This window comes from Diabrotica virgifera, chromosome 10 (genome assembly GCF_917563875.1).
Source record: "Diabrotica virgifera virgifera chromosome 10, PGI_DIABVI_V3a".
Lineage (NCBI taxonomy): Eukaryota > Metazoa > Arthropoda > Insecta > Coleoptera > Chrysomelidae > Diabrotica > Diabrotica virgifera.
This window is the reverse complement of record NC_065452.1, coordinates 107,042,274-107,063,506: the sequence shown is the minus strand read 5'-3', so window position 1 is coordinate 107,063,506 and position 21,233 is coordinate 107,042,274. Positions and strand designations below refer to the sequence as shown.

The 21,233-nt window shown below is 33.1% G+C and overlaps 1 protein-coding gene across 2 annotated transcripts in view; it reads right to left on the bottom strand.

Moving 5' to 3' along the window:
- The window catches only part of LOC114334291 (UDP-glucose 6-dehydrogenase), a 97,600-nt gene that overhangs the window by 31,857 nt on the left and 44,510 nt on the right, over positions 1-21,233 (bottom strand). For both annotated transcript variants that reach the window (XM_028284328.2, XM_028284329.2), the window contains one exon: positions 18,124-18,319. In XM_028284328.2, the coding sequence (XP_028140129.1) occupies positions 18,124-18,319 (196 nt within the window). The remainder of the gene's footprint in view (positions 1-18,123; positions 18,320-21,233) is intronic.

The following is a 21,233-nucleotide window of genomic DNA, read 5'->3' as shown; positions in this document are numbered from 1 at the left end:
ATCGTTTATGCATTTTATTTTTAAAAAAGGCAAAATTTTTGGACTCACATGACCAAAATTATTAAAAAATATAAAAATAAGAAAGCAAAAAGATAGGCATACATAAAGGTAAAAGGACTTAAATATTAAAAAAAAAGAAGAAGAAAGCAAAAAAAAATAACAAAAAACGGCGGTTCTTGTGTAAAAAAAACTCTAAATTTACTGGATCAGCTGATTCATATTTTGTTCTTACTTTATTAACTGACCATAACATTAAAGTCTCTTAATTTAGAAATTCTCCAGCATGTTACAGTTTTTTAAAATGAAGAATTCCGCTAAGTTTGCAACTTGTTGCAGATGATTTCTTGAGGAATATTTATATACATATTGAATTATTTATTAAGCAAAAACTCTTTGCTGACCAAAGCTGACTTTTTTACTTTTACCATTTTAAAACTTGGTAAACAGAAAACGATTGAACATTCTTGCCATCATTTTGTAAATATGTTGTAAATAAAGTTTATTATGTTAGGAAAAAGAATCTAAAAAGTATATTAAAATACTCCACTTACCTCCAAAAATAGCATCTACTATAAAATAACAAAATAATACACGTCTATTAGACCAGGGCGCATCTGTAAAAATATTAGTACATTTGGACGTTGAGAGGTGACTCAAATTTTTTTGCAGAAATTGCTTGAAAATAAATCAAATAATAATATTTGAGTTATCCTCCCGCTCAAAAAGGTCCGGAACATGGTTTAAATAATCAAAATGTCAAAAAATTAAGGAAAAATTCGATTTTTTTCTTCGTTTTTTGATTATAACCTTAAAAATATTCATTTCCAAGAAAAGTTGTACTGACATAAAAGTTGCATAATTAAATTTCCTACAATATAGAATTGGTTAAAAATTTAAAAAATAGTCACTCTTGTTGCAAAATAGCAATAATTGCGAAAAAACCATACAAAAACAAGTATTCGCATTTTACGTGTTTCAACCATTTATGCTACACTTATAACCTTCATATTTCACTCAGAAAAATTTTATGATACAGTAAAACAATACTGTAAATTTCATTAAGATCGGTTCAATACATTTTGCAAAATAAATTTTGCAAGCCAGCTTTCGCAAAAAAAATTCATTTTTTCAAAATGTTACAGGACTTAAAATAAAGCAGATAGCAAGTTGAAATTTTTTTTTGCATATAGAAGTGTACTGTACATTTTATTTGCAATTTTGCATAATTAAAATCGATTAACACCACGGCGTCAGGAATTTTTTTAAATAAACATTAATTATTGGTGCTACGCGCAGGACAGCGGATAGTTTCCTCTGATTGGGCATTCCAACGACCTTTGATAATTATTGATACATTTTAATTTTTATTACATTTCGATATAAATAAATAAATTTGTTTATTGCAAAATAAAAACACATACTCTATCCTTTGAAATAACACTTTTATTAGCAAAAACTTTCTTTGTTCATATATTTTAACTTAGAGAATAAAAGTTTATTATTTTTAAACATATGCAATTGTTTAAACAATATTTCACAAACAATAATAAAATTAGTTTTTTTTTGTGGAATTAAAATATTAAAATACAACAAAATATAGAGTAAGAAAATAATATATTAGATAAAGATTGGAAGAAATTTTGGTGGAAATCAACTTGTGTGAATCGAACACCGCTGTCCTGCGCGTAGCACCAAAAATTAATGTTTATTTAAAAAATTTCCTGACGCCTTGGTAATTAATCAATTTTAATTTTGCAAATTGAAAATGAAATGTACAGTACACTTCTATAAGCAAAAAAAAATTGAACTTGCTATCTGCTTTATTTTCAGTCCTGTAACATTTTGAAAAAATGAATTTTTCTTGCGAAAGCTGGCTTGCAAAATTTATTTTGCAAAATCTATAAAACCGATCTTAATGAAATTTACAGTATTGTTTTACTGTATCATAAAGTTTTTCTGGGTGAAATATGAAGGTCCTAAGTGTAGCATAAATGGTTGAAAAACGTAAAATGCGAATACTTGTTTTTGTATGGTTTTTTCGAAATTATTGCTATTTTGCAACTAGGGTGACTATTTTTTAAATTTTTAACCAATTCTATATTGTAGGAAATTTAATTACGCAACTTTTATGTCAGTACAACTTTTCTCGGAAATGAATGCTTTTAAAGTTATAATCAAAAAACGAAGAAAAAAATCGAATTTTTCCTTCATTTTTTGACATTTTGATTATTTAAACAATGTTCCGGACCTTTTTGAGAGGGAGGATAACTCAAATATTATTATTTGATTTATTTTCAAGCAATTTCTGCAAAAAAATTTGAGTCACCTCTCAACGTCCATCTCAAAACAGATGCGTCCTAGACTATATAGTTTTAAACGAAAACCTAAGCAACGCCTCAATTGTATGACACACTTTAATTTTATTCGGTCCGCTTTCGTTCAATCCCAACTCTAATATAAATATGTGATATGCTTGTATTGTTCTACCCTCAACGGCCGTTTATGATCCTCAGAAACCTACAGTGCAAGATTCATATAAAATTTCTCGGAATATATAAACTTAAATTTTTGCATTTTGGCCATGTTTTCGGCAAAATTCACCACTGTGCAGTGTTGCCGATGTCACGATATGAAATTATGTTAAGCGGTTGCTAAAATTATCAGATTTTGCCAATAATTATGTTAAAATTTTTTATCGCCAACCCCTGCCGCAAGCCACAGAACTTGGGCAAAATTTCAGTAGAATTGCTCCTAATTTTTCGGTAGAAATCGTCAAATTTCGGTTGATTTTATTTTTACTTCTTTTGCTATCACATTGCAAAAAAATTATACTTTATTATACTTCTATTATAGGTACAAGTATTCAAAAATAAACTACCTTCGTCATAATATGATGATCAATAATCATCATTCATCATAAAAATCACTCAAAGTTCAAAGTAAGTTTACTTTAAAAAATGTATTTTCTCGGCTTTTTATAAAGCAATTGTCTTCATTTTTTTTAATCCATAAGTTACTTAGTTTGATATTAATGATATTTTTTATATGAAAACCACAATCCTCAATAGTATTAACTATTCAGGTAGATACATTAGTCCCAAAATCAAATATAAAAGGACAAAGGTGGTCATAAAATTGATATCTGTATGACTGTATCTGCTGAACATGTGTCGCAAGTCGCAAGCTAGTAAATGCAAATGCAAACAAATTGAAGAATTCTTGAAAACCTACTAAACTCTATTGCCAAATCTATCCGTATAAAATTATGTTAAAATTATCAATTATGTTAAAAAAATATTGATTATCAGAATGCCATAAATATTATGTTAAAATCTGATAATTATGTACAAATCGGCAACCCTGCCACTGTGCGACGCGACGTTTTCAAATTCACAACTAACTGCTAATTTCAAAATCCCTCTTATTTATACAACGCTGAATCATCTCGAATACAAAAGTATGATCCAGAATAAACGAGTATAGTATTTACATAATAACTTAAAGCACGTAAAATCGATTTTTCTAGTACAAAAAAGAACAATTATTAGAAAAAGGTTTGTAAACAAACCCGATCGAGATCTTTCTTTAAATTAGGGTCCCTCATAAATCAATCAACCACAGGTGCATTGTATAAAAAAGGTTCTTGATAAACACCTTCGTTTAGTCTTGTTAGTCCGGGAGCTAAAAATTGTTGAGTGACATAATTGTGTCACAGAAGGATCTCAATCAACAAAGAAACAAAAAACCCCAGGAATCGATGGCATACCAGCGAAGACTCTAAAGGCCGCGTCTCACCATCAAATAATTTGATCAAACAGTTTGAGCAAACTCCGGAAGTACGTCAAAGTGACGTCACAATTGCAGTTTTTTTTAAATTCTAAAAATCTGTGCTCTCACTATCAGTCTAGTTTGATCAAATTTTTGTATTGAGTTGTCTAACTTGTTTGTACTTTATTTAAAATTAAAATTTTTCATTATTATCCACAATGAACACTCAGGATGTGACGTCACTAACTGTCACTTTCAGTTTGCTCAAACCAGTTTGATCAAATTATTTGATGGTGGGACGCGGCCTTCACAGAAATGGGCGAGATTGGCGTAAATGTAATACTGCATAATATGTGCAATATGATGTGGATCACAGTTGAATGGTCTGATGAGTGGTGCGAATCAACCATTATCTCTGTATATAAAAAAGGGTCACTAAATGTATTACTATATCCAGCAATTAGATTGACTTTATTCCTCATGCAAGCAAAATCCTTCAAGATATAATCAATGAATGGCTAAAGAACTTTTTACATATTTCCAGAAATAGCCGAAGAAAAATGCGGATTCTATCATGAAAAGGAACTCGTGCAAATCTACAAGCTACCATTTACTTTATTATTTATTTATTCTTAGAGATTTTGTTTAGTATGTCTGCAAAATTTTGGTGTTTGATGGTTTCGTACATCCCCATAATTCAATCCCATAGGTCCATATAGGCTTTAGTATTAGTACAACCTGTCACATCCGGACCTGTCATATTCGGACCTCCCCATATCCGGACGGTTCTGCCGTCCGCATCTACCGAAATCTACCGAGAAAGGCAGTCCTGCTGTTGGACAACGCACCCTGTCATTCCGACCCAAAAGAACTAAAAGTTGGCGAAATGTATATATTAGAACCTATATTAAATCTATATTATAGAATCTATAAAACGTGTCTATCGACGAAAGTTATTGCCGGCGTTGATTACTGGAATGTATAAAGGAGAAAACGTTTCAGAGACTGTAAAAGAAGTGGTCTTGATATCCGGATCGGTCTGTCGCCACATTGATCCGGATATGGCAGGTTGTACTATATTTTATATATTGCTAGTTTGTTTTCTATGAATAATTGTGATCGTCTACCAAGAAACCAATTCATTTGTCTGGTTTTTAATTGGAGCTGTTGTTGTTTAGCTTTAATGTGCGCTTTCCATGTTAATTTCTGATCTAGATGAATACCTAAATATTTAACTTCTGTCTTCATTGGGATAACTTGGTGGTTTATTGTAGCATGTGGACAATTTACATATATGTTCGTAAATGTAATGTGAGCGGATTTTTCGTGTTTTACTTTGATTTTCCATTTTTGAAGCTAGTTTTGTAATCGATCTAAAAGTGTTTGTAGCTTGTTTGAGGCCAGTAATGGATCATGGTCAAGCGCAATTATTGCTGTATCATCGGCAAACGTGGCGATAGTTGTTTCGTTGGTAGTTAGTATATCAGCAGTGTATAATAAGGACAAAAATGGTCCCAAGACACTGCCTTGGGGTACTCATACCTTTATGAGTTGGTAGCTTCTGTTATCTTTGTTAATTTTTACATCGAAGTGTCTGTTGGAAAGGTATGATTTTAGAAGTAAGTAAATCTGACTCGGCATGTTTCTTTTTAGTTTATATAACAGCCCTTGATAACAAACCTTATCAAAGGCTTGCTGAATATCTAGAAATGATGCAGTGCAAATGTTCTTGTTTTTTAAACGATCTCTGATTAAATTTACTATCCTATGACCCAGCAGGCTATAGGTATGTAAGAGGCAGCTACTGTTGGAGTCTTTTTAGGTTTGGCGATCATGATAATTTCAGCAAATTTCCATTGCGTTGGATAGTAGGAAAGATGAAGAATTAGGTTGTATAAAGTAGTGAGAAACACGATAGCTCTTCTTGGAAAATGTTTGAGAATTTCTCCCACTATTATCATAACCTGGAGCTTTATTTGAGTTGATTTTCTTTATCTCTTATATAATTTCTGATGGAGTAATTTATCTAGCTGCTGGTGATAATTGACAGGGAGCATCTAAATAGTTATTTATTTTTTCATCTTTGAATCAATCTACTGGTGCAAACACTTTTTCAAGGTGTTCCACAAAAACTCTTACTTTTCCATCATTTTGATCTAGCCCATGCATTATCATTATGTCTTAATGGAGAAGTTGTTACGACGGATTTTGATTTTTTGGGTAGCTCTCCACAATGAGTGATCACTAGGATTTAGATTTTTTTATAAAATATTCAGTGAGTCAGTCTATTGAGATTGGTTTTGTCAGCTGGGTTTCTTGTGTACTGCCAGATTCTGCTTGCCCTACGTTTCTCGGTTACCAACTCCTTAATATATCTAGGAACATCATCTGTCTTTCTGTTATGATGTACAGGTGTTGCTTTCCAGGCCGCGTTTTGCATCAGTTTTGTGAAATCGTGAACGGTTGTATCAATTTCTTCTTCTGTTTTTAGTCTAACGTTGAAATTTAGGTTGGTATTTATGATTTCTGGTGTCGAGCAGATATGAAACACAAGACAGATACTTAATAGAAAAAACGAGAGAACACAATATATCAACGCTGCTCTTTTTCGTGGACTACACAAAGGCTTTCGATTCGGTAAAATGGGATCCCCTCTGAAATATAATGGCAAAATTGGGCTGCATACTATCACCATAATTACACAATATATATTCTGAATATATAATGAGGAAAGTACTAGCCGAATGGGGGAATGAGAAAGCACTATGGGAGGTAGAAAAATCAGTAACCTGCAATACGAAGATGACACACTTATACTAGCAGCGAATGAAGTCGAAATGATCACCATCACCTAACGGCGAAGCGGGATAAGCAAAGAATTCAGATTTCAGATCAACTCCTTAAAGGCAAAAATAATAATAGTAGACACGACAAATAGTAATTTACCGCACATACACCAAGTGGAGAATTTCGAAGTAGTAGACAGATTGTATACTTGGGCTCCCTGATATGCCTGATAACCAGCAATGCCGATATCTCCTCTGAAATAAAGCGTAGACTAGCAATAGACTTCAACAGCTAAATTAATTAAAATATGGAGGTCGACAATAACAAGGAATACTAAGCTCAGATTGGTAAATTCCCTCATTTTCCCACTGCTTCATACGCATCTGAAACATGGACTCTCAAAAAATCGATAGAAGTAACAACGAATATACACGCAAGTTGAAAATAAGATCGAAGCCTTCGAAATGTGGGTCACCAGAAGAATTCTAAGCGTATCATGGACAGAGCACAGAACTAACCTGTCAATTCTGAAAGAGACGCTATTAAAAAAAGGAAACCGAGCATGCCTAAATTATTTCGGTCACATAATCAAAAGAATGTGGACCATGAAACTATTGGTAGTAAACGGAAAAGTAGAGGATACATTGAAGAACTTTTTGCAGACGAAAGACCAGGAATAGCAGTGGCAGAACCTGTAGACGACACAACAGGGCCTGAAATCCTAAAAAGCGAGATAGAATATGCTATAAGGAACACTAAGGGGGGTAAAGCTGCAGGACCAGATGAAATTCCTGTAGAATTGTTGAAACTTATAGACGACGACACACTTGAAATAATGGTGAACCTCTTTAACACAATTTATAGAACAGGCATCATACCATAGAAATGGCTCTCCTCTACGTTTGTCACAATCCCGAAGACGAATAACGCCAGAGAGTGTTCAGACCACAGAACTATAGCGTTGATGAGCAACACACTGAAAGTATTTTTAAAAATAATTCACAAAAGAATATTTAATAAACTAGAAGAGGACATAAGCGCCACACAGTTTGGATTGAGAAGTGGACTGGGAACACGGGAAGCTTTGTTTGGTCTGAGTGTGAATGCAAAGATGTTTGGATGTAAACCAAGACCTCTACGTAGGTTTTATAGATTTTGAGAAGGCCTTCGATAAAGTCAGACACCAAAAGCTGTATGAAATTCTAAGAAGCAAAAACATCGACATTCGCGACATTAATATTATATCCAGGTTGTATTGGGGACAAACAGCAAAAATCAAGGTTGATAATGAATTAACCGAAGAAATTGAGATTTGTCGAGGTGTGCGTCAGGGTTGTGTGCTTTCTCCACTACTATTCAATATATATAACGAAACAATATGTCAGGAAGCACTCCTAGAGCAAAATATTGGTATGAACATTAACGGAGAGTTAATTAACAATATACGATACGCTGATGACACGCTAATAGTAACAGATAACCTAGCAAATTTACAGTATTTGATGGAAAACATAAACACTCATACCAATAAATATGGTCTAAAACCGAACATCAAAAAGACTAAATTCATGATTGTAACGAAGAAATTATACACCAATGTGAATTTAACAATAAATAATCAGCCAGTTGAAAGAGTTACGTCGTACAAATATTTAGGGGTTTGCTTCACTGATACTAATGACCAGACAAGAGAAATCAAGAGGCGAATAGAGATAGCGAGACAATCGTTTGTCAAAATGAAAAAGTTCCTATTCAGCCGGGACATAAATACACTAAGCACCAAAATTAACGCACCACCTTAAAAATGGGACATTTTTGATGTCTCGTATTTCCTAAACCTGTTGTCCGATTTGAGTGATTTTTTTAGTATATTATAGCTTTGTTTTTCAAGAATATCTATGTAATAATATTATTGCTATAGAGGTAAGTGTCATTGTATACCGGGTGTAACAATGATAGTGTGTTTTTTCCTCAAAGTTTGGAACATCCTGTGGAAAATTCTAGCGTATATAAAATAATGAAATTAAAACTCAACTATTGCCTTAGGCTTTCTTAACATTTTGCTTTTTGACTCATTCGCTTATGTTGGATAATAAAAAAGTTAGGTACTTTAATAACTAGCAATGTTATTTATCAATACCGGGTGTTTCTAAATAAGTGCGACAAACTTTAAGGGGTAATTCTGTATGAAAAAATATTTACCGTTTGCTTTATAAACATATGTCCGCAAATGCTTTGTTTCCGAGATACGGGATGTTGAATTTTTTCTTACAAACTGACGATTTATTTATTGCTCTAAAACTGGTTAAGATATGCATATGAAATTTGGTAGGTTTTAAGAGGTAGTTATTGGGCATTTTTTGACATACAACTAAGAACTTTATATTGACCATTGGCGTGTATACGGGTATAAACATTTTAGATACATCCCGTATGCACGCCAATGGTGGATATAAAATTGTTAAAGGTATGTCAAAAATGCGCAATAACTGCCTCTTAATACCTACTAAATTTCATTTGTATATCTCAACCGGTTTTAGAGCAATAAATAAATCGTCAATTTGTAAGAAAAAATTCAACATCCCGTATCTCGGAAACAAAGCATTTGCGGACATATGTTTATAAAGCAAAGGGTCATTATTTTTTCATGCAGAATTACCCCTTAAAGTTTGTCGCACTTATTTAGAAACACCCTGTATTGATAAATAACATTGCTAGTTGTTAAAGTACCTAACTTTTTTATTATCCCACATAAGCGAATGAATCGAAAAGCAAAATGTTAAGAAAGCATAAGGCTACAGTCAAGTTTTAATTTCAATATTTTATATAAGCTAGAATATTCCACAGGGTGTTCTAAACTTTGAGGAAAAAACACACTATCATTGTTACACCCGGTATACAATGACACTTACATCTTTAGCAATAGTACTATTACGTGGATAGTCTTGAAGAATATAGCTATATTATACTAAAAAAATCACTCAAATCGGACAACAGGTTTAGGATATACGAGACATCAAAAATGTCCCATTTTTAAGGTGGTGCGTTAATTTTGGTGCTTAGTGTATAAACTTAAGAACAAGAATGTTGAGGTGCTATGTTTTCTTCGTTCTGCTGTACGGCATGGAAGCTTGGACGCTAAAAAAGATAAACATCAAAAACATTGAGGCATTCGAGATGTGGTGTTACAGGAGAATGTGGAAAATACCATGGACAGAAAGAGTAACAAATCAAGATGTTCTGCTGAAGATGGGGAAGGAATCGAAGTCATAAAAACCATACAAACGAAAAAACTGGAATATCTAGGCCACATAATGAGAGGAGAAAAGTACTCTCTGCTAAGACTCATCATCCAAGGAAAAATCTCGGGAAAGAGAAATGTGGGACGTAGGAGAATTTCCTGGTTGCGAAATTTAAGAGAGTGGTATGGGTGCAGTTCAATACAGTTGTTCAGAGCTGCAGCCAACAAAGTTAAGATTGCTGTGATGGTAGCCAACCTCCGATAGGAGACGGTACTGCAAGAAGAAGAAGGAAAAGTAGAAGGCAGAAGATCAAGAGGAAGATCTCCAACACGATGGACAGACCAAATGAAGACTGGTGAGAAAATCTCTACATGAATCCGTCCATCTGGCACAGGATCCCAACCAATGGTGACAGCAAGCTAGCAATATTTAGAGGGTGTGACCATGTCCTGACAAGGGATCAATAAATGAGGAGGAAGAGGAACATAATTTTCTAATCGAGAATTACAAATAGGAAACACGACGAAAAGCTGAACTTCGAATAAAAACTAACTTAGCAATACCATAAATAAATAAATAAAACGACCATCATACTTAAAAGATTAACAAACAAGGTTGAATTTCGAGCTAATCAAGCAGGTTTTAGACCAGAATCCTCCTGCATAGGCCACATTAATACTGTGAGAGTAATAATGGAACAATTGGTTGAATGGAACACACTTCTCTACATGGTTTTTCTTGATTTCTAACGTGCCTTTGACAGCTTATCTCATGCTGCTATATGGAAAATTTTAGAGATAAGAAACATCCCGCATAAAATAATTTCCATTATAAAGTCACTGTACACTGAGGCGAAATGCAGCGTGACATACAATGGGATCAACAGTGACGAATTTGACGTACTTTACTGGAGTCAGACAGGGATGCATGCTTTCTTCGTTTCTTTTTAACATAACTATACAGGGTGAGGCAGATAAAAGTCATATTAGAAATATCTCGAGAACTAAAGGAACCAGAATCATGAAAATTGGAATGAAGGGGTTTTGAAGAGTGATCTCTTTAATGAAAATATTTTCATCAATTTGCTACTTTCGGTTATACCGGAAGTGGCTTATAACTTCGTTTTTTAAATTGAACATCTTGTATATTTTTACATTTTTGGATTCTCCTGGATGTCTTCTTTCTTAAAATATGAGGTTTTGTAATGTTATACAGGGTAGTTTAAAAGATAATTACATTTTTTTCTTAATTTCTTAGCAACATTCACACCCTGTACAATTGTAGTAGTTTGACATCAAAAATGCTATTTATGTTCAAATGATTTTTAATATAGTCTACTATTGTTAAAAATTGTTAGTATAGCTAAATGTTGAATTGTACTATACAGGGTTTGTCGAAACTCGGAAAGGGTATTTTCTGAGTTTTCTTAAATGGAACACCCTATATTTTATTATCGTAATGAAATTATATTTTATGCTGCTTTTTTATTTTTTAAGCATTCCCTATACCTACCTGATTTAATTTGTGAGTTATTGGTGATTCAAGCCAAACATTAATTTTAACTATTTAGAATGGGAAATAAGCCACAATATTATTAAAAAATGATTTTTATTAACGTTTCGACGCCCAAATCGGGTGCCGTTGTCAAAATATTAATTTCAACAAAAAATACGTGAAATTTTATTAGGTTGGCCGTGAAAATATTCAATCACAAATAATTTTTCGGAAATAAATACATATTAATCTTGACTGATCTTTAAAATTGCCAATAATGGTTGAGCTATCAAAATACCTACGTAGTTAACATTCTTGGCGCGATTAACAATTAAGCACAAATTAAAGCATTTAGGTATAGGGAATGCTTAAGAAATAAAAAAGTACCATAAAATTTCTTTTCATTGCAATACTAAAATACAGGGTGTTCTATTTAAGAAAATTCAGAAAATCCTCATTCCGAGTTTCGACCAACCCTGTATACTAAAATTTAACATTTAGCTGTACTAATAATTTTTAATAATAGTAGACTACATTAAAAATCATTTTAACATAAATAGAGTTTTTGATATCCAACTACTACAATTCTACAGGGTGTGAAAGTTGCTACGAAATTAATAAAAAAACGTAATTAGCTTTTAAACTACCCTGTATAACATTACAAAACCGCATATTTTAAGAAAGAAGACATCGAGTAGAATCTAAAAATGTAAAAATATACAGGGTGTCCCATTTAAAAAAGCGAAGTTTTAAGCAACTTCCGGTATAACCGGAAGTGGCAAATTGATGAAAATATTTTCATTAAATAGATCACCCTTCAAAACCCCTTCATTCCAATTTTCATGATTCTGTTGCCTTTAGTTCTCTAAATATTTCTAATAGGTCAGTTATCTGCCTCACCCTATATAGATAGACTATTTATAGCTATAGACTATAGAGCCTCCATCAATTCAAGAAGTACGGGATGCAATAAAACACCTAAAAAATAATAAATCTCCGAGAAGTGATGGTATATCCGCGGAACTTATTAAATATGGAGGTGCTACTCTGACTAATCAAATATATAAAATAATACTGAGAGCCTGGAATGAGGAACAAATCCCGGAAGAGTGGTGTATTGGAATCGTTTGCCCGCTACACAAAAAGGGTTATCAATTGGAATGTAGAAACTATAGGGGAATAACGCTCCTTAATACAGCTTACAAAATATTTTCGAGTATCTTATATGGTCGCCTAAGTGCACATTCAGAGGAGCTTCTTGGAGAATATCAAAGTGGTTTTAGGCTTGGTCGATCAACAACAGACCAGATCTTTGTGCTAAGGCAAATACTGGAAAAAACCAATGAATTCAATATCGACACATACCATCTTTTCGTAGATTTTAAATCGGCCTATGATAGTGTCCTAAGAAATAAATTGTATGAAGCCATGGATGAATTCCACATTCCTGATAAACTGATAAGATTGGTTAAGGCTACAATGCGTAAAGTCGTTTGCAAAGTCGAAATACAGGGCGAACAATCACAGGCGCTTGAATCGAATGTTGGGCTGCGACAGGGAGATGCGCTGGCGTGTCTCCTCTTCAACATAGCTCTGGAAAAGGCGGTCAGAGATGCCCGAGTAGACAACAGAGGAAATATTTTTAATAAATCATCCCAAATTTTGGCATATGGCGATGACGTGGACCTAGTTGCCCGCACAACACGCAAACTAGAAGAAATGTATGCCACCTTCTCAAATGCCTCAAAAAATATGGGCCTGAAAGTAAACGAGGAGAAAACTAAGATGCTGGCATCAACACCCAACAATAGAGCCAGAAACATCGGTCACCAATTCACTGTTGATAACTCTACCTTTGAAGTGGTGGACAAATTCACATACTTAGGCTCCCTGATCACCAAGGAGAACGTCATGACGTAAGAAATCAAGCGAAGGATAATCCTAGCGAACAAATGCTATTTTGGACTGAGTAGACATATGAGAAGCAGAAACTTAAGCCAAAAACAAAAATAACCATATACAAAACCCTTATACAACCAATGTTGACATATGGATTGGAGACATGGACCATCTCCAAGGCAGATGAAAACCTTCTGCTTATATTTGAACGAAGGATCCTGAGAGGCATATTCGGTGGCATCTGTGAAAATGGTATTTGGAGGAGGAGGTACAACTACGAGGTATACCACAGATATAAACATATATTTGGTGATAAAGACGTAGTATCTCTTATAAGAATAGGAAGACTAAGATATGCAGGACATCTAGCAAGATCACAGCGTAACAACCCTCCTAGAAGAATTCTTATGTCACAACCTGTGGGAAGTAGAAATAGGGGTAGGGCAAAACTTAGATGGAAAGATGGTGTAGATGAGGATGGAAGAAAAATAGGCGCAGCAAACTGGCAACGGTTTGATATTAACGATTTAGAATACACCGACGATATCTGCCTATTAGAACAAAAGTTCCAAGATGTGGCTGACCAGTTGGAAACACTTTCCACTGAAGCCAATAAAATAGGTTTGAAAATTAACATTGGTAAAACTAAGTCCATGAGAATAAATGCAAGGAACGACACGCTATTTACTATCGACAACAAGCAGATTGAAAATGTGGAAAACTTTACGAGTCTTGGAAGTGTCATAACAGAAAACGGAGGTATAGAAGATGCTATTCGTATGAAAAGCTCAACAAGCATTCAGCATGCTCAATCCTGTTTGGAGGTCTGGCGAGTATTCTACAAGGACATAGATCCGAATATTGCAGTCAAATGTCATATCTGTTCTAATCTACGGATGTGAAACCTGGAAAGTGACAAAAACTCTTACAGATAAACTGCAGGTCTTTGTTAACGAATGTCTACGAAGAATTGTTCATATTTTCTGGCCAAACATCATCAGAAACGAAGATATACTGCACCTGATCCAACAAAAGCGGGTAGAAACTGAAATAAAGTCCAGAAAGTGGGGTTGGATCGGTCACACAGTCCGAAAAAATAGTTCCAGTATTGCAAAGACTGCTCTAGAGTGGAATCCCCAAGGAAAAAGAAAAAGAGGTCGCCCAGCACAAACTTAGAGAAGATTTATCGTCGATATAAATTAGTCAGATTAAATTAAATTCTTAGAAGAATTTCTTACTAAGCAACAATATTTTTGTTTAATTTATTAATATTTTGTATTTTGACAACGACGTCCAATCTGGACATCGATCGAAACGTTAATAAAATCATTTTTTTTTTAGTTAAATTATGGCTTATTTCCCATGTAGAATAGTTAATAACAAAAATGCCATAAATAAATAGCTTCACAACAACATTAAGATCCATCATGGACGAGATAAGAGGTCAAGGAAAGTCTAGGAATGAGGTGAAGGCTTTAGCGCAAAATAGAACCCGATGGCGCATTTTCACTGAAGCTCTATGCTCCACTTAGGAGTTCAAGATCATTATATATTATATTATTATATATACGTAATAACTTGCAATATATCGGACCCTGTGATACAAATATAGGTAGGTATTAGATTCATAGAACAACAATATAACGGTAACAAAGTGACCAGCAAAATAAGCAAAAAAGATTGGGAAAATCACTTTAAAGATATAAATACAAGCAACCAAGCAATCGACGCAGAAGAAGAAGATATAACAGATAACCGAGATGAAGAAGAAGATGCACCTACCTACCAAGATTTTATAGAAGTAGTAAAACAACTAAAATCTGACAAAACTCCAGGACCGGATGAGATTAACAATGAATTGATTGCAAATGGAGGAGATGACCTTCTAAACCGTATATATAAATTAATGGTCAATATTTGGGAAAAGGAATACATGCCTGAAGAATGGAAGAACGGACTCATTATACCAGTTTTTAAAAAAGGAGACCCAATGCTTTGCAGCAATTATAGAGCAATCACGCTATTAAATACAACATATAAGATCATGACAACAATTATAAGAAATCGGTTAACCAGATACACAGAAAAAAACCTAGGACCGTATCAACAGGAATTTAGAAAAGGGTGATCAACAATCGATGCAATCCCCGTTTCAACGCAAACAATCGAAAAAAGTTACGAACATGGCATAGAATTGCACATATTGTTTATTGATTTCCAACAGGCTTTCGACAGCATCTAGAGAAAACAGCTATTAAAAGAAATGAAAAATATGAATATACCTGCAAAATTAATAAGATTGACTAGAATGACAATGAAGGACTCAACAGCAAATGTTAAAACAGTGGATGGTGAAACAAAGAATATCAACATAGAACATGGGGTGAGACAAGGTGACAGCTTATCGACAACTCTCTTTAATATAGCCTTGGAGGGAGTAATTAGAAAAACAGGGCTAACAAAAAAGACAATAATCCAAAGCTCTACACAAATAATAGGGTATGCAGATGACCTAGGATTGATAGCCCGCGGCAAGAGAAGTCTAGAAGATGTATTGCTAACATTGACAAGAGAGGCAAAAATCAGGGGGTTAATAATTAACCAGAAAAAAACAAAATACTTAATAAGTACGGGAAATCAAGACCAAATAAATAGAATAAAAGAAATAAGAATAAATGATAATGTATTCCAAAGGGTTGACTGCTTTAAATACTTAGGAGTGATAGTAGATGGTCAAAACAGAAGAAGCGTTGAGATAAATGAAAGAATTAAAGCAGGGAATAGGGCATTCTGGAAATACCATAAGCTACTTAAAGATAAAAACCTGAGCAAGAAAACAAAGACAAAGATATATAGAGCGGCAATTAGACCAGTCATCACCTATGGAGCAGAAGCAATGTGCCTTACAAAAAAAGATGAAGAAAAACTGAGAATAATAGAAAGAAAAATTATGAGGAGAATACATGGTCCAATTAAAACAGATCAAGGAGAAATACGAATTCTGATGAATCACGAAATAAGAAATCTAATGGAAGGAGAAGACATCGTGAGATTCATTAAAGCACAAAGACTAAAATGGTTTGGCCACATCCAAAGAAGAGGAGTGGATAAACTAATTAGGCAGATAACAAATTGGACGCCAGTAATAAACAGACCTAGAGGAAGACCGAAAATAAGATGGGAAGATCAACTGCGAGAGGATATATCCAATATGGAAATTACAGGCTGGAGAGAAAAAATACAGAATAGGAAAGAATGGAAACAGATCACAGAGAAAGCAAAAAAACACGAAAATCTATAAAGGATAATGAAGAGGGATTATGCGGACCAATCCACCGCACGAAATTGATTAAAAGACCTCATGAACCTGAGCGACCTATACTCTACTAGAGTGACCGGTCTATACAGGGTGTTTCATTAATAATTGTCCATATAGTAACTGGAGAAACCTTAGCAAAAAATACGAAAATTTAACCTAAAACACTTGAATAAAATGTGGTTCCTTACTGAGTTGCAGGGTGTTTTATCTAAAAGTTTAAAAACTATTTTTGCTCAGCATTTTAAAATTATTCGACGTATCCTTTTCATACCTGGCAAAAAGTATAGGTACTATACAACCTACTAAATTATGTTAAACAAACGTTTATGGCTATTACCAGAGGCGTACGACTGGGGAAAGTGAATGGTTGACCCTTTTCAAATTCTACGTCACTGGCGAAATTGCCATTTTAGTTCAATTTTTGGATTCTCCAATACTTTCTATGAAAATAATATACTCTTCATTCGTAACGAAAAAGTTATTAGTTTTCGAGATATTTGAAGTTAAAAATGAAAGGACATGGTTATTTTGATCAGTGTATTGTGTCGCTTCATATTTAATTTCAAATATCTCGAAAACTAATCATTTTATCGTTACGAATGAAGAGTATATTATTTAAATAAAAAGTATTGAAAAATCAAAAAATTACACTAAAAGAGCAATTTCGTCAGTATCGTAGAATTTGGGAAGGGTCAACCAGTCACTATCCCCTGTCGTACGCCTCTGGTAGTAGCTAGAAACGTTTATTTACTTTAATTTAGTAGGATGTAAAGTAACTACACTGTCTGCCAAGTATTATAAGGATACGCCAAATAGCTTTAAAGTACTGGGTACAAATAATTTTTAAATTTTAATCATATGAATCGTATCATAAATTAATCAAAATAACTGTGCCGTTTCATATTTAACTTCAAATATCTCGAAAACTAATGACTTTATCGTTACCAATGAAGAGTATATTATTTACGTAGAAAGTATTGTAAAATCTAAAAATGGCACTAAAATAGTAATTCCTCCAGTGGCGTAAAATTTGAGAAGGGTCAACCATTCACCATCCCCTGTCGTACGCCTCTGGTAGCAGCTAGAAACGTTTGTTTATCACAATTTAGTAGGGTGTCTAGTAGTCGCACTTTCTGCCAAGTATGAAAAGGATACGTGGAATGGTTTTAAAAGTCTGAGCAAAAATAGTTTTTAAATTTTTAGATAAAACACCCTGTAACTCAGTAAGGAACAACCTTTTATTTAAGTGTTTTAGGTTAAATCTTCGTATTTTGTGCTAAGGTTTCTCCAGTTACTATATGGACAATTATTAATGAAACACCCTGTATATATTAGATTCATACCGTATGGTGATCGACACTGATAAATTTATATTGTTTCCATGGTATTTTCTCCAACCACAAAGACAAGCTAGGATTATGCTGAATTGTTTTCTGTCACGTACTGTTCGTAGCATCGTTTTAACTATATTTTTATTACCAAATTTTAATCGAGAAGGGGCAAAACTAAGCCAGAACCAAGAAATCAGAAATTGAGTTTATAATCCAATACATATAATTTAATTGATAAAGATATAATAAATATATAAGAGAAAACATTATACATATAACATACCTTCCGCTAGAAATTCTGGATTAGACAAAATCTGATGTGTCACTTTTGGCTTTTTATTAGCTGTTAAGATATCTGAAATACTTTCAGCTGCTCGTACTGGAACAGTACTTTTTTCTACAACGATTTTGTTAGTTTGAGCAGTATCAGCTATGATTCTTGCTGCTCCCTCTATGTATTTTAGATCAGGTGCCCTTCCCTGAAAACAATTATTTTAAAAATACATAATACGATGCACTGAAAACATATTTTTAGAACTTATAGAACTTTAGAACATATTTTTATTGTACCGTCTGTTGTTACATGTATATTGTATTTGTCAAAAGAATCAGTAGGTACCAAATATAAAAGTAATATATTAAAATTGTCAGATATATCTAATAAATAGCACATAGGTACTAAATCTAGTATTAGTATTGAATCTATTATTGGATACAACTTACTATTTTTACTGGGAATAAACCACAATTTTTTTACTTTAAAATAAGTTTATTTTGACATTTCGATTTCCACTTCGGAAATCGTTCTCAAAAATTAAAAACTAAACAATTGAATCGTTCTTAAAAATTTAATAATTTTTGTTTGTGACAGTCTGCAATAAAAAATTCTTCTAATAATTTGATTTAAATCTGACTTATTCATATTGCTAATGCAGACATATACTGCGAGGCATAAGTTAAGGATATAGAAAATTATGATCATTTTCATAGTAGATTTTTTCGTGAACAGGTTAACGGATTTTGCTAATTTTTTTTTCTTATTTTAGATTTTTGTTTAGTTTTTACACAGTTGTGCAAAGGTTTACTCAAACTTGTTTTTTGTACTTGACCGGGTGGAAGAAAAGAAATGTTTTTCTTATGTTAAGTTTGAGACACCCTGTAGACAGGACCAGGTACAAATATGAGTATACATCGGAATCGTATTATAGTTTTATATTTTGTGAACATTTTGTTTGTTGAATGTCCCTGATATCTTTAGAAAAAATAGAATAGACGGGTTTGTACTTCAACCTGCGTTTAAACCGAAACAAAAGTTTGAGACACCCTGTGTGGGTTATTAGCAGGTATTGAGCGAAACAATTAATAAAAAAATCAAAACAAGCAATAAACATATTACAACACCTGCTAGTGCCTTCCGATAGCTTCTATTGGTAGAAATGAATGGAAATTCTCATAGGTGCAATAAACATATTACTAATACACACATGTTCAAATCAATTGGTGGTCAAATAGCTCAAAACGATAACAGGATAAATAATATAGGTAACAACAAAATATAAGGTAAAAATACAAGGTACTTACAATCGTCAATCAGGACGCGTCGACGAAGTCACTATTTTACGTCTTTTCGCGTGGGCCGTCTCAATGTTTCTCATCAGGGGAAGAATTCTTTGGACCTAAAGTGGTTGAAACCTCCCTTTCTTCGTCACAGGTGGATTTCGAAAAAATGCGAGCGGGACACAACACGTGCGTCGACAAGGGTAAAAAAAGGGACATGATTTCGAACTATTTATACAACAAATCAATTGTATGGAATTTCCAACACCCTGTATAGCCCGATCAAAGAACAATCTGACGCCCAAAAAAAATAAAGGAAGGATGAAAATTTGGGAATAGGTAGTTGAAATTGTCTATTCTTATATAAGAAAAGTTTACAATTCTACATCCCCTCCATTTTTTAAAATGGAGGGGATGTAGAATGCCCCCCTCTTAAAGGTAAAAAAATACATTCAAAATAAGACTGGAATTGGATAAAATGACTAATTCTAAACAACTTTTGTTCTATAGAGTTTTTTCACTAAGTCAATACTTTTTGAGTAATTTGCGAGTGAATATGTTCATGTTTAATAAAAGAAAACATGTTTTTGAACGGTTTTTCGGAGATAACTCAAAAAGTAAGTATTTTATCGAAAAAAATATTCTTAGCAAAACTATAGCCCATAAAAAATTGAAAAAAATGGTGTATACATGAGGTCCTTAGACCCAGTAGAAGCAGAGTTGCAGCTAATGAAAAGTAGGTTCTTCTTCGTCAAATTCCAAATCGAATATTTGAATGTGAAATAACCCAAATACGAAGCACTTTTCGGGCAAACTTAATTTTAACTTTTTTAAAGTGTTTAAAAAAAGGTTTATTTTTGTTTTTTAAAAAAACTTTTAAGATTAAAAGTAAATGAGTTAGGCTCAAAATACTGGTGGTCCCTTTTATTTTTTGGTAAAAAAATCACGAAAATCGCCCCCTAATTAGCATCACAAATAAAATTTATCATTACCACTTCACAAGTTACTTTGTCTATGTATTATTTATATGATCTGTAAGTTTCATCGGTTCAAAGTGCTTCTTTTTGAAAAAGATGTAGTTAAAATTGCTTGAGCGAGTAACTAATCACGAGTTTAGGCAAATTTGGAACAGCCCTAGCATAACCAATTTTTGTCTAACAAGAAAACAAAAAATCAAAAATATTCAGAAAATTAAAAGGTACATTTTATTACTCTTTGAGATTTTTGGTATTACTAATAATTTTTAAGTTAATTCCATAAACAATTCCGATTTTTTTCAAAGTAAAAGAAAATGTTTTATTTTAAACCCCATTGTTTTTCAAAACTGAGCACTTTAAACCAATGAAACTTATAGATAATAAAATTAATACATAAATAAAGTAACTTGTGAAGCGGTAACGATTAATTTTATTTGAAAAGCTAATTAGGAGGTGATTTTCGCCATTTTTTACCAAAATATAAACGGGACCAACAATATTTTGAGCGTAACTGACTTACTTTTAATATTAGAAGTTTTTTTAAAAAACAGAAATAAACCTTTTTTTAAATACCTTAAAAAAGTTGTAATGAATTTTCCCAGAAAAGTGCTCCGTTTTTTGGTTATTTCACATTGAAATATCCGATTTGGAATTTGACAAAGAAGAACCTACTTTTCATTAGCTGCAACTCTCCTTCTACTGTGTCTGCAGACCTCACGCATACACCATTTTTTTTCAATTTTTTATAAGCTATATTTTTACTATATATTTATCATCATCATCATCATCATCATCATTGGCTCGACAGACCTTTCTGGTCTGTCGGCCTTTCTTTTTTTTCTCCAGTTTTTTATTTTTA